The 14,412-nt window shown below is 39.8% G+C and overlaps 3 protein-coding genes across 4 annotated transcripts in view; 1 reads left to right on the forward strand and 2 right to left on the reverse strand.

Moving 5' to 3' along the window:
- LOC129834576 (talin-2) overlaps positions 1 to 1,470 on the reverse strand; it is a 162,678-nt gene extending 161,208 nt beyond the window's left edge. Inside the window, exon 1 of the mRNA XM_055899689.1 lies at positions 1,350 to 1,470. The gene's annotated coding sequence lies outside the window, so the exon portion shown is untranslated. The remainder of the gene's footprint in view (positions 1 to 1,349) is intronic.
- Positions 1,471 to 3,639: 2,169 nt separating this feature from the next.
- LOC129834578 (probable ATP-dependent RNA helicase DDX28) lies at positions 3,640 to 7,595 on the reverse strand. Its single transcript, XM_055899690.1, has 4 exons — positions 6,234 to 7,595; positions 5,963 to 6,046; positions 5,129 to 5,341; positions 3,640 to 4,873 (listed from the first exon to the last, which is right to left on the reverse strand). The coding sequence occupies exons 1-4, from the start codon at positions 7,347 to 7,349 to the stop codon at positions 4,562 to 4,564; spliced, it is 1,725 nt and encodes a 574-aa protein (XP_055755665.1). The 5' UTR covers positions 7,350 to 7,595; the 3' UTR covers positions 3,640 to 4,561.
- A 5,716-nt stretch (positions 7,596 to 13,311) lies between these two features.
- Positions 13,312 to 14,412, forward strand: part of LOC129834579 (nuclear factor of activated T-cells, cytoplasmic 3-like) — an 84,268-nt gene continuing 83,167 nt past the window's right edge. For both annotated transcript variants that reach the window (XM_055899691.1, XM_055899692.1), the window contains exon 1: positions 13,312 to 13,773. In XM_055899691.1, coding sequence (XP_055755666.1) covers positions 13,683 to 13,773 — 91 coding nt within the window. In that variant the 5' untranslated portion in view covers positions 13,312 to 13,682. The remainder of the gene's footprint in view (positions 13,774 to 14,412) is intronic.

The raw sequence follows: 14,412 nt of genomic DNA on the forward strand, positions 1-14,412 counted from the left end.
TCCATAAAACTGCCCAAAAAAACCTAGCTTGCTCAGCAAACATTTCAAACATCCCCGTTTTTCTGCCACTCATAACAGTGTCAACCTTCTGCTTACCAGCTGAAACCAACAAGTCTACCTCTAGCCCTACTCCAAGATTCTTATAGGCTAAATGACAAGTTTCCCCAGCTTTACTAGTGGTCCTTTACAAACACCAATAAAATAAGAATGTAACAACACTGCACATGCAGTCATTTGAATAATCATTCACCACATGAAAAAAATAACATTATTTTTGTAGTATTCTCAAAAGGATCGAATTGTAGTTATACCAAGCAATGTAGGCTATACCGTGCAAAATGAATGGTCAATTGATGATATTCTGCATTTAATAGGCTACATGATCACAGTGGTACGTCAATGCAAGTCGAGGGGTGTGGCACTACCATGCGCTGCAAGGCGGCACACAGCATCTTTAAATCACAAAGTAAATAGAGTAATTCGTGGAAATTCCACAGCCAACATTGCAAAGCTCACGGGCGTGGAAAACTGCTGCTGAAATACTGGACGAGTGTGGTTGGATTTAAAAATCATTCGCGTGCTTATTCGGCCAGATTCACTATGTTTTAAAAGGTGTATCTAGTCGTGGTACTCACTGATGGTAGCCGCTATCAGGTTATATGGCGGCTTCAAATCGCACACCACAATCGTACAATTTAATTGCCATGACCCCTACGCATGCACAGCCTATATTTCCAACAAGAATGTAGACTATTTGTTACATTGGATATACTCAGTAATGTTGATTAAGTTTACAAACGTGTTATTATAAAGTGCTCAATTCGCCACTCATTTCACAAACAGAGCGAACCCAAAACACATGGACTTCGACTCCTGCTTCTCTTCTTACCAAACGCAATATATGTGGTCATTTAGCCGAGGTTACATTTGGGTCTAAACTACTGAATTTCCTGTAGTAGTATGAAAATGCAATGACGTTAATGTGAAATTCCTCAACAGCCAACATCCTCTGCAGCCTAATCTCACACCATGAAATGTGATTTACACAAATTCCCGAAAAGTAGGAGACATGCTCTCGAATTCAAATAAGAAACTATATGCACAACAGTTCAGAGTTTACATCCCAGTAAAAACTATGCAGTAAGGATAACGCTGAAACAAGACATACAATCCCATTCATTCGATAGTCAAGCAAGGTTTCTACATCGCCTTTTGCTCGCTGTTTTGCAACGCACTCCCATCAAATCCCTAATTAAACCAAGCATGGACAGAGAGAATGTCTCATTTCGACGTCTATTCAAGAAACGGACTGGACATACATAATAAGCCGGCAGAAAATGCTATCCTACCTGCGAATATTCTACTGTTTCATTGCCTGCAGTCAGCCCTTCAGATGCACATATAACCAGAAGTCCTGCTCTATTGAGTAAAAACCCCTCCTCGCTGAGGAAATCTCAAAGTGGCCAAACAGTGAACAGTTTTTTTGGTGAGGGAGGGGAGGTAGCGGGGTGTAGGGGATAGCGCTGGCAAAGCGGAAATACGTCATAAAAGAGGGACCTTAAGGGGTTTGTAGTCACTTCTGCATTGTAGACAATTATGTCCGTAGCTGTGTTCCATCTACTGTAGTAAAAAGCGCTTTGAAGTCCATTAGAGGATAGGGTCTGAGAGAACCACAAGCAGGGGCATAGTGAAACATAATATAAGTATATCAGGGCCCAGTATCCGATAGATGGAATTTAGGCTTACGACTGTTTTAACATGCATCTTTCCTACAATGTCCCGAAGATGTAACATGCGTTTCCCAAAACACCACACAGACTTACCACATCATTGCGCACATGTTAGGCTACAAGTCATTAAATATATTGAGACAAATTACAGACAGTAGCCTATAAGTAGCAAAATATAACTCAATTGACTGAACATGAAATGTACAGTACTAGTCAAAAGTTCGGATACACTTACTCATTCAAGGGTTTTTCTTCTACATTGTAGAATAACAGTGAAGACATCATAACTATGAAATAACACATATGGAATCATGTAGTAAAAAAAGTTCTAAACAAATATATTTTAGAATCTTCAAAGAAGCCACCCTTTGCATTGATGACAACTTTGCACACGCTTTGCATTCTCTCAACCAGCTTTATGAGGTAGTCACCTGGAATTGCATTTCAACTAACAGGTGTGCCTTGTTAAAAGTTAATGCGTGGAATTTATTTTTATTTGAAGCATCATTTTATACGACACTTGTTTGTATCAATTCCAAAGACATTGGCAAGTTTGTATTTGTAGTCAACTTTGTTCTGCAGAGAGATAGGGATGAACCATGTGATTCTATGTTTAGTGAAGATTTTCTGTGTATAAAGTGACGCGGTAGGCCAAAAAAGCATCTAACAACGCACTTAGCCCCCCCCAGTCTACTATAGAGGAGGAACGCTGTGGAGTCAAACTTGGCCCTTGTTTTCAGGGCAGCGTGTAGTAGAGGAAAGAACTTGACACTCGTTGTCAGGGCAGAGGAATGTGAAAATAAGACAAACCCGTAAGGTGGTGTTAACCCACAGAGTGAGCTGCAGACAGAAGTAGAAGCACAACAACATTCCAGGGATTCTGATGTGAACACCCTGGAACACCTACACTCAGTTCAGACTGCCTGCTGCTAATCTTTACCCTTAGTTCTCATGTTAGGCTTTGCTTTGTCCAAATGTTTAATTTTATTTACTATACTAAATGATCTTTCAGTATAAGGAAGTGCATTTATAAGCACATTGTAATTACTAATGGAGTACAAGACTGCTCCTAATATAGTAATAAAATAATATATGCTCAACAAAAATATACACGCAACATGCAACAATTTCAACGATTTTACTGAGTTACAGTTCATAATGAAATAAAGTCAATTGAAATAAATAAATTAGGCCATAATCTATGAATTTCACATGACTGGGCAGGGGCACAGCCATGGGTGGGCCTGGGAGGGCATAGGCCCACCAACTGGGGAGCCAGGACCAGCCAAACATAATGATTTTTTCCCCACAAAAGGGCTTTATTACAGACAGAAATACTCCTGTTTCACCAGCTGTCCGATTAGCTGGTCTCAGACGATCCCGCAGATGAAGCTAGATGTGGAGGTCCTGGGCTGGCGTGATTACACATGGTCTGCGGTTGTGAGGCAAGTTGGACGTATAGCCAAATTCTCTAAAATTACGTTGGAGGCGGCTTATGGTAAAGAAATGAACATTCAACTTTCTGGCAACAGCTCTGATGGACATTCATGCAGACAGCATGCCAATTGCATGCTCCCTCAACACTTATGGCATTGTGTTGTGTGAAAAAACAGCACATTAAAGTGGCCTTTTACTGTCACCAGCAAACAAATTTGTGCACAATTTTTTTTTGTGTATATGGAACATTTAATTTCAGATCATGAAACATGGGACAAACACTTTACATGTTGCATTTATATTTTTGTTCAGTGTAGTAATACTGTAAGAACTCCTAAAAAGCTCAAGTCTCAGTCTGGATGTGTACAGCACAAGGATGTCTACAGGTATATGTTTATGGTACAGCAACCTAGTGATGTTATATTTGGTGCAATTAAAGCAAACTCAATAAGTGAGAAAATATAGAGGCATATTTAGAAACCAGATTTCACAGAGATTTATTTCCATCCGACACATTTTCATGTTCAAACATCTTGCTTCCTCTAAAACAAGTAACCGCAGGCATCAATGGGATAGACTTCAAGGCTCGGGCCTGAATTCAACTTGACTGTAGATTAATGGAAATTTCTACATATGGAGGTTTTAATGTCATGCTTCTGTATTACACACAAAAAAGCAGAAACAGAGTGAAGACCACTTTCCAAAACGTAATATGCTAATGTGGGTCTACCTGTGGTTAGTGAGAAGAGATTAGCACCGTTGTCTCAGTGGTACCCTACCAGATACATGAAGGGTTATATGAGTTACTCTTTCTTTTAAGGAAATTCTTTTCATTTCTGGAAGGAAAAGTAAAATCAGTATTCCATACTTGTTCTAAATGTTTTTTAGATTCTTTAACCTATCTTTTACCAAAACAAGATAGTATGGCTGAGTTAAATTCCATAAACGAAGGGCTTGCCGCATGTGGATGAACATTAAAATAAGGCTATATTCGGCCATAGCCCTTCTCTGGTTATTGTATGACTGCTGTATGACAGGTCAAATAAAGTAAATACTGCCACCCAGTGGTTACCCGTGAGATGTGCAAACATGTGCCGCACACCTGCTGCTTGTAAGAGGGCATGATTTTTGTACATTACCAAAGACACTTCCTCTTTGGAATGACATGCGGTAACCATCTGGGTTAAAAAGAGAAGTCAGATCATAGTTCCAGTCTCAAACATGATATGGCTTCTAAAAAGGTCAAATTCAAAAACGACCATGCCTGTGTTGGAGACAAAGGATTCAGTCTCACACAGCTGGTTTGGGCTATCATGGATACAATCGTTTTACTGAACAAATTAATCAAGCAAGTTAGTTCTGCTTTGGTAATATCCTTATTTGTGGCAGACCCACTAGTAGGGCAACCCCTCTTCCTCCTCCTCTTCGGCTGCTTTGGGCTCAGGCTTCCTGATGGAGGACTCCATCCCAGGCAGACCTGTCCTCCTCCGGACAGCCGTCTCAATCTTCTGCACCAGCTCCACGTCCCAGGGGTGGGTGACAAAGCTGAGCACCTCCCCATCCTCCACACTCCCTGCCCGGCCCACCCGCCCCGCCCGGTGGATGTAGTCCGTGTGGGATTCTGGGAAGTCGTAGTTGACCACCAGACAGACCCTCTGGGTGTCCAGTCCTCGGGAAGCGATGTCGGTACAGATCAGCACGTCCACCTATAGGGACAGAATGTGAAACGTAGCCTATATTGAATGTGAAACGTAGCCTATAACGTAGCCTATGTTATTAATTACATGTTAGCTTTGTGTTTTGTTATGATCTGTGGTCAATGTGTTATTTTTACTGGGTGTCTTTTTAAAATGTTTCTTTATTGTGTGAGATGGAGCTTGTCACACAATATGGACATAGATATTGTCACATGGAATTTGAAACTGCATAAGCAGACAAAGTATTTTCTCGTCTCATATCACCTGTCCCTTCTGGAAGGAGTGGAAGATTCCAGCCCGGAGGGAGGCAGGCATCTCCCCCTGCAGTCGGACGTGTCTCAGCCCCATGTCCTCCAGGGAGTAGCCCAGCCAGTTGACTGTAGAAGCCCGGTTACAGAACACCAACACCCCAGCCTTGTCCTGCTCTGCTGCCTTCAGGGCCTGGTGGAGCTCCAGAAGCTTGTCAGCTCCCCTCACCTTAACATTTAATAATATATATTTGTTATATATAGTATATTATAAATTATATTCTATCGTTTATACTTTAATAATTTAATACTATAAATTACTATAAAATGTATAGTATACTAATGTAATTCATAGTATTCTGTCAAACAATTAAAAAAAAAAAGTTAAATTGCAGGATTTACTATGATGAATCGCGATTAAATTCAGAATCTGCTCAATTTGAGCTGTAATAGATTTTTAGACAAAAAGCATTATGGAATATTGACGTCTTGATTTTGTCCAAAGTAACGGTAAGCAAAATCTGATAAATTGATGAACTTTTTCTTTAACCTCAATGTCAACTTGATTTGACATCACATTGTTGTTTTTAGCTGTAGAGATGATGTATTTTTAATGCCTTCAGACAATGTGAATAATCACGATTAAAAAAAATGTATGCACTAAAATTACAAGAAGTTAACTCCAGTTAAAGGATTAACTTTTACAGCTCTACTATAAATACCTAAGTACTAGTATATGGTTTTTATATAGGACCCAAAGACACTTTACAATATTGAAGATCCCCAAAGAAACAAAACAAAACAACACTAATACCAAACCAATGAAAACAAGAAAAAAAGTGGGGAATACCTTCAGGAAGGTCTGTTTTACATGTGGCATGAGGAAGTGAAGATTCTTGCTCTTGATGGTCACCATGCTGCCCAGGTCCGTCACCTATAAGAACAAGTCAGTCTCATTTTAATGTGCCTTTTCAATGGGTCTCAACAAATTTTATATAATGAGGCAGGAATATGCACTACTTTTGACCAGAGTCCTATGTGGTAGTGCACTATAGTATAGGTGGTAGGGTGTATAGGGAGTTTGGGACGTAACCAATGTAGGAAAAAGTAATGATAATGACCTGGCTGAGAACCTCTCCGACCCCACCGGGGAACGTGGCCCCCACCACCACCAACTGGGCCTTGCGGGTGGGGCCGGGACCCCGGGTCTCTGAGGGGTCACAGGCCACGCGGGTCTGGGCCAGGATGCTCTCCAGCATGCCAGAGAAGCTGGGATCAAACATGGTGTCTGCCTCGTCCACCACCATGAAGCTCAGCTCCCCCAGGTCTAGGTAACGTCTCCGCAGGGCCTTGACGAGGGTACCAGGTGTGGCCACCAACACATCCAGGGGACCCTTGGTGAAGGCCAGCTTGATGTTGCCCACACCTCTCCCACCTCCCACTGTCTTCACCATAAGCCCAAATGGGCCACACAGTCTCCTAGCCACAGCTGAGACCTGGTCAGCAAGTTCTCTAGAGGGGACAATGATAACAGAGCGAATCCTGGGTGTGGTCTCTATAGACTCGGAATCTGCTGCTTTCTCAGCCTGTAGTTTGTGAATGACAGGCAACAGGTAGCTTAGGGTTTTGCCGCTGCCCGTCTCAGCTGCGCACAGGATGTCATAGCCTTTCAGGAGCTTGGGGATGGTTTGTAGTTGAACGGTCGTAGGGCGAGTTATGTTGTCCTTGCCCAAAGCCTCCACTAAGTCTGGGCAGAGGTGAAGGTTGTGAAATGTAATAGGTTTACTCTTCTCTTTGAGTTTGTCACCCTCCTCATCCTGGACTTCAGTGACAAAGGGTGGAGTGCGCTGAGTGTTGTTAACCGTGAAGTAGTCACCAAATGATTTGTTGTATTTCCATCCTTTGGAGGAGAGATGGGGCTGTTCAAAATTCCCAAGTATGTAGCCTGCGGACTGATTCAGTTCTGGGTTCTTGCTTTTGATTAGGAGCTTGCCAGCCTTGATGGTGTTGACTTTGTTCTTGCCTCTCACCTGCTTCACATTTTCTACCTGCTCCTGCATGTGTCTGGGAATACGAATGACCACAGGCTGTGCTGTGGTTGACATGGGATGGGCACCACAGGCTGAACTGATTGTACCATGACTACATGCTAGTGCTCTGGAATGACCCGAGGACGAGTAGTTGTGTTTTGATATCAACGTAAACAATAGTGAGTAGCCGACCTTCACAGACTGCATTACGGTGGTAAGTTAGATAGCTTACTAGCTAGCTAACGTTAGGTAGGAGGAATCAGCTGGTGCGCGTCTTCACAAATAGACAATACCGTTTCTGTTGTATTTCATTATAGTGTATAATTTATCAAATGCTTCCGAGAACAAGATATATTTGATTATATACGTTTTTACCGGACTGTATTTTCCGTTCAATTTCAAACATTTAATTGCACATGCATCGGTGGCGAATAATGATGACGTTGATCTGTCGCAAGAGATGACGCTTTCCTTATTGAATAGAACAGGTAGCCCGGATAGAAATCTTATATATAGAATGGACATTTCAACAAAAACAAAAATTGCTCTCCAGTTGATGTTTTTATGACATTTTGCTGTTTAGAAAGTATGCTAGATGTAATGTACATTATGGAACGTTTTTAATAGTACGTGTCGGCTACCTGTGTAGTACTCAAATGGAACAGGGTAAAATATGTGGGCCAACTTCCATCCACAGTGGAATCAGTCTTATATTTCTGTGTTGTGTTAATGTATTATTGTACTTGAGTACAATTTGAGTTTGGCTGTGTGGATTGAAGACAGCCAGCCAAGTCATTATTGTGTTTCAATACTGGGTTAATTGTTAAATTAAATTATGCATGTATCTGTCTTACGACCATTTTGATATTGATCCTTACTAGTATTGTTAAACTTTGCTGTGTATGTATGTGTGGTAGACTAGTTTGATGTGCTTCCATGATACATGTTACATGCTACATACATGTCTATGATACATGTACTAAATCATTATTGTAGACTATTGTACTGAAGAGCCACTGACAACCTGTGGACCTTTTTTGGCATTCTAAATCCCCAGCCCATACCTGTTTGAACTATTTTATAATAATTTATATTAAAATCGATATTTTGCGATAATCTTATGGTGACTTCCAGGACCAGTGCCCATTCAGGTCTTCTTTGACACTGCTGACCTAAAAGAATATACTTCATAAAATAGAATAGACTTGTACATTTATACACTAAAAAACAATCAAGAAAGTCATACATTTATTGAACTTCTCTCCGTCCTAGATCAAAGCCAATGTGATGGTATAACCCACATGATGAGCTTATAGCTCTCTTCACCCTGGGCCTGATGATGAGGATTGCCTCTGATGATCTCTGTGGTTCAGTAATTACTGATCTGTCACCAGTATTGATCCCTCACCAGGCACAGTTCCCATGCTCTGAATGAACCGGTTGTCTGATTGATTTTCTGAAGCGTCAGAACATCACACATACGCTGCCAGTAATAGGGTGTCTGACTGTGTCACGTGTTGACTGTTGGTTCAAGCATTGGACAACACCCTGACATTGCTATACAAAACAGTACTGGGTAAAAATACGAAAAATAGAAGAGCTTTGACAGTATTAGAGAGAACTACGGGAAAGAAGTGAGCAGTGAGGAGAGGCGAATAACGCTGGGTCTTGATTGATTTTGTTGTTGTTCTTTCAGTGAACAGTGGAGGGCAGTCTACATCAAGGATGAAAACCTGTAAGTCAAACCCGTAAACCACAAAACCTGTCGTATGCTCCACTCAATGTCTATCCTGTGTATGCATTTTACACTCTTCTTCAGAATTTTTGTACCATTTTCTCAGCCAATTTTTCCAGTATACTTTTGCATTTTTTCATAGTTAAATAAAGGTTAAATTTAAATGTAAAACAATTATGAATATCCACAGTGGAATCCACATGGTGTCTACATGTAGCTATTTTCACTTAGGTGTTCAATCAAAATGCTTTTTACTGTTATACTCAGTTCAGTTATGTACCAATATGAAATAGATACATTCCGGCCATTTGCTTTCTTTTGGTTCTGTATTTTAATACAAACAAGTAGGCCTAAAGAAAATCCTTTAGAATTCAGATAAAATACATCTGAAATAATCCTGTCTTCTCCGATATTTAGAAAGTTAGAAATAAGCCTCATTCCTCAAGTGAGGAATTCAGACAGATTAGTTTGCAATATAATAATAACAGTCAATATTTAACCCATATTATGGCTCATGTCAGTCAACGTGATGCATTGAAGTTGTGCAGTCTGTGTACTATGCTGTGCAGAAGCACAAGCCTCAATCCTTGAAAGAGAGCGTCACATACCTCTCTCACACATAGGACAAGTGAGGGGGTAGAGGGTTTATTTTTTCCCTCACAACTTTCTTTACGAGAACTTAATATCGTTAACCACATCCACACCCTCCCACACAATTTGTGTACACTGTGTTCTTTATCTTCTCCCTTTAAAGGTCATCTGAGAAGATAAGAGGCACACAGGTAACCTGAATTAAGCAGCAACCAGTAGTGGGTCTGGAGACATGCTCTTACAGCAGTAGTGTTATAATGCCTTGGGGTCATGACGATCATATACATTACATACCCATGCATTCTGCATTGTACTCATACAGATGTCAATAAAACAAATAATAACCTACCATACAAAAGAGAATGCATACAAATCCTACTGAGTCAGTGTTTACAGTGTTGGACATGTTGTGAGGTAGACAAGAGCTAAATCTGTTATTTACTTTTTAAATCTTATTAAAATATTTTTTGAATATGGTTTATTAAAACTGAACTTTCAAAATAACTTTTGTGAAATAACATCAGGGAACTTCAAGGTTAGTAAATTATGTTATTTCTCTATTTTGGCCACATAACACCCTTGTCCTATATGAATCCAATCATTTTCCCATAATATCAATATTGCAGCTATAAAATGCAGTGATTAGTTTGTTGCCTAATGTACCAAAAGAGAGGGTTATGCTTCAACACTGAATTGTCTTTTGAATTAAACTGTAATTTCTAAATTAACTCAACCATGCACTGTCAAGGTAACATACCTTTAGCAGTTTTATCAGTATGATCTCAAACTAGTATATTTTGTAATCTATTTCAATTTCGCCAGCTGATGGCATACAGCGAATGTCAATGAGGTTTACATGTAGTGAGTGCTTTTGCTTGGAAATTTAGACCACACGAAATGTGATATTTTTTCCGCATTGCTTTTGTGAACTTCAGCGTCTGTACGCCCACATGTGTCAAACAAAAACATTCTCTTGTTTTTTTCTTATCTTTGCTGTGTCCGTTATCTTTCACGAATATTCAATAAGAGGATTCTGTGTATGCAAGTGTTCTGTCTCAATGCACCTCAGACAGCTGCAGAAAAATTCATATTTTTCTATATAGGCCTATATCACTACTGGAATATATTCCCCTATACTCCACAAATATGAACAATGTCCAAGAAGAGTTATCAATGAATGATTTATGTCGGTTCTATAAAGTCATATTCATGTACCTAATGTATTATTGAGGAGAAATGAGCGTAAATCACATTTCCCTTTGATTTCTGTTGATGTATAACTCCTGTGTGCATATGTAATATAGAGTCAGACATCGGCACTTTAAGGTTTCCATTGTTGAACGATGTAATCCGGTATGAGGGGACATTCAACTATCCTCTATGATATTACTGGACCTCGCTGGTGTTATTGAAACTCTCTGGTGTTATGGACCTCCATGGTTTGATCAAACTTCTCTGGTGTGATTAAACATCTCTGATGTTATTAAACCTCTGATGTAATGGAACTTCTCTGATGTTTTTTATCGATTGAGCAATTCATTTTTATGATGTAGAAATTAATATTCTAACTAATGTCGCTTTGTATTGCACCATGAGGTGCAATGATGTTAGGAGAATGTCCCTGTTTTACATATTTATATTGCTGTATCTTTAACCAATAACCAGCTACTTTTATTGTTGCTTTTCCAGTACAACAATCAAAGCTACAAAAGTACAGAGGCTTATAAAGAAGGTCCTAAGTGTTGGTCCAGTATAGCTTTGCATAAGTAGATGGCTGGGTCACAGAGGGGAAATCTTGATACTATCAGGAGGAACAACTCTCTGAGCAGCTGGTTTTATTTCTTATTTATTCTACCATCTAATTTACCCTGCAATAATTCCCAGTAGCTCTTCTTAGTTTTAGCAGTTGAATCCCAGTAGTGCGAGGCTCTATCTGAGCTAAAGTTATTGCACTATTTTTGATCGGTACATTGCACTCTTGAATTAATATATATATATATATATTTGTATTTATAATGTGACCCTCAACTTTCATTCAATGTTATCATGTTTAAACATACTGTAACGAATGTAAGGAAACAGGCAGGGAGCAGGTCTCGAACCCTCGACCTTCTAGCCCGAGGTCCGGCGCGCTATCGACCTATCGACTGTGCCGCAAAAGCATGCTCGTGCGGCAGAGTCGATTTCCACCCTTATAAACACAGGGTCATTACAATACATTCAGTTTAAAAAAAAAAAAATAAAAAAAAAAAAAAAAAAAAAAAAAAAAAAAATGTTATATATATAACATATATTTAAGTGTGTACTATAAGAGAAAGCCCTGGAGAACAGGTAGGCATAGTAACAAGGACAGAGATCATTAGAACGGCACTGTAACTTGTTGGTGACTGAGGGATCTAGAGGTCAAGTGTGCATCGTGTTATTACGGCCCAATCAGTGATGGACTGTCGCCATGAAAATATAGTTACAATATAGTTAAGAGAGAAGGGTTGAAGGTTGACTATAATTTGGTTTAATCTAATAATGCACAGAATGGTTGGCAGTGATACAATTAAAGTGATTGTGAAATCTGCTCAACACGAAAGGGTTAAAAGGTTTACTTGATCTGCCCAGGCCAGAAAAACTATCCGTATAGTCTATAGGGCAGGGTTCCGCAACTGGCGGGCCATGTTTATAAATGTTGGACATAAAAGACTGTAAAAACACTAGCAAATCAGCTCCACGGGATTTTAATTTTGGAAATCTGTTTCAAATTATTCCCACGCATAATAGAGATATACTGTATATGTGATCATATAAAAATGTACGCAAGGTTTGAAATGTTTTAGTCAAATGGTATATCTGTTTGGGCTTCTTGCGGTCAATTTGCAGTCTACAAATTATTTGTAATTATGTTCCGGCCCCCTGACCATCTGCTCAAGAAAAAATCGTCCGGAGGCTGAATCTAGTTGATGATCCCTGCTTTAGGGTATAGGATATACCGTGCTTCTACACCTGCATTGCTTGCTGTTTGGGGTTTTAGGCTGGGTTTTTGTACAGCACTTCGAGATATTAGCTGATGTACGAAGGGCTATATAAAATAAATCAACTTGATAAAATAAACTTGATATACTGAACTAATCACTTAAGCAATGCATTCCAGGAAAGTGTGATGGCCTACTTAGTATAAGGACAGATTTAAATACTAATGCATATGTCACAGACTTCATCATCGACATGCAGAACTATTGCATAGACCTTGGGGCAGGCCGTCTGTTGAATTCCTATAGCCCGAAAGGCAACGTGAACACAGAACATTTAGTTCATTGGAGCCAGCATGGTCCGTTTAAACTGTAATTGTGTCTGGCAGAGATGTAGTCCAATGGTATATGAGAGCCTGCATACATTCAAAATAGGGATTGAGACATTATAAATGAAAATGTGTGATGATCTCAGATTAAGTGTCAATTCAGTCTGATTAAATCCGAGTAGGACAACAGTGCTGTACATCTGGATAACTTTATTATACGCTATAATAAGCTTCATGTTGAGGCAATGAGCTTCAATATGAGATTTAACTACATATCCCAGGAGCTCTTGCCAGCCTTATCCGTGTTTGTGCGTGTGTGTGTGTGGGATAAATGTTTACTGTTAATTTCTGATTGTTTATTTAACTTTTGTTTATTATATATTTCACTTGCTTTGGCAATGTAAACATACTGTATGTTTCCCATGCCAATAAAGCCCCTTGAATTGAATTGAATTGAATTGAAATTGAGTGCCAGCGCTCTGTTGTGTACCCGGGTTTGCTGACGTCACTGCTGGAACTGCCCTGTCACGCGCAGTTAGTAAAAGTTGGGATAGAAGGCGCTCCAGTGAGAGGAGTCAGTTTCACCGACAACCTTGTCTGTCTTGTTGACACCAAACAGCGATAAATCAATTTAATGTTCGCAAGGACAAAAGAGTAGACTCGCTGTAGGACAATCAAAAGTTTAACGAGCATTTTATTACAAAACGTCGCCGGGGAGGAAGAATAATTTTTGGATTTCTAATCAAGGAAGAAAAACTAGTTAACGCCGCTCGCGGGTCGATTGCTCGCTACAATTTTGATTTGCTAAATTAAACAAGTTTTGTTGTTTCAGTTAACGTTAGTTCTGTAAATGTTGTGACATTTAAAATAGTATTTTGCATTAGTCGTCGTTCGTGTGACGGGTGAACCCGAGCTGTCAACCCCGATGACTACTGCAAATTGCACTGGTAATGAGGAGCTGGACTTCAGGCTGATCTTCGGAGAGGACGGCCAACAGCAGTCGCTAGGCCCCGCAGGTTAGAACTTTATCTTTGCCGCGAATACCCAGTAAACTTCTCTAGACGTAGAAGAGTGCACAGATGCGATTACATTGCAAACAACAAGAACATTGCAGAAGGGGCATTGGTTGCAACAGATTAGCTAATGTGAACAAGCTAGGGAATGTTCTGGCAGCAGAAAGTAGAATAAGTAGGCTAAACATTAACATTAGTCTTTTCTATTTTTGTATGTGCAGTTACACACTGACTTTTCCACAGTTAAAATATGGGGTTTTAGGAACATGAGCCTAAACAGCAAACAAGCGCGCGACAGCAGCTGTCAAATAGCGGTGTCCTCATGCTAACTAGCTAATTCCCACCAAAAGTTGCAAAACTGTACTAAATAATGTATAAATAATATATTTAAATACTGCAGCACATGCTGAAATGTGTATGTGGCTCCTGGCATAAATAATAATGTAGCTAGCTAGAAATGTATTTCAAAAGACTAGCTTGGCAGCTGAGTAGGTAAAATAGCTAGCTCACGAGAGGACACAGCTGTCAGTTATTCAGACACCTATAGCTTAACAAGAATGCATTATGCCTTGCCTATCAGCTCTACTTGTTTCAAACATTCGCTCCAATCAATCCATTTTATTATCGATTATGCTTCAGAAA

Source organism: Salvelinus fontinalis, chromosome 35 (assembly GCF_029448725.1).
Source record: "Salvelinus fontinalis isolate EN_2023a chromosome 35, ASM2944872v1, whole genome shotgun sequence".
Classification (NCBI taxonomy): Eukaryota; Metazoa; Chordata; class Actinopteri; order Salmoniformes; family Salmonidae; genus Salvelinus; species Salvelinus fontinalis.

What these genes read in the sequence shown, in the direction of transcription:
- LOC129834578 (XM_055899690.1), bottom strand. Translation starts at nt 7,349, where the DNA reads ATGCAGTCTGTGAAGGTCGGCTACTCACTATTGTTTACGTTGATATCA. An exon ending in TCGGAGAGGTTCTCAGCCAG is followed by an intron (nt 6,047 to 6,233) that starts GTCATTATCATT and finishes TTGTTCTTATAG; the next exon opens with GTGACGGACCTGGGCAGCAT. An exon ending in TAAAACAGACCTTCCTGAAG is followed by an intron (nt 5,342 to 5,962) that starts GTATTCCCCACT and finishes TTAAATGTTAAG; the next exon opens with GTGAGGGGAGCTGACAAGCT.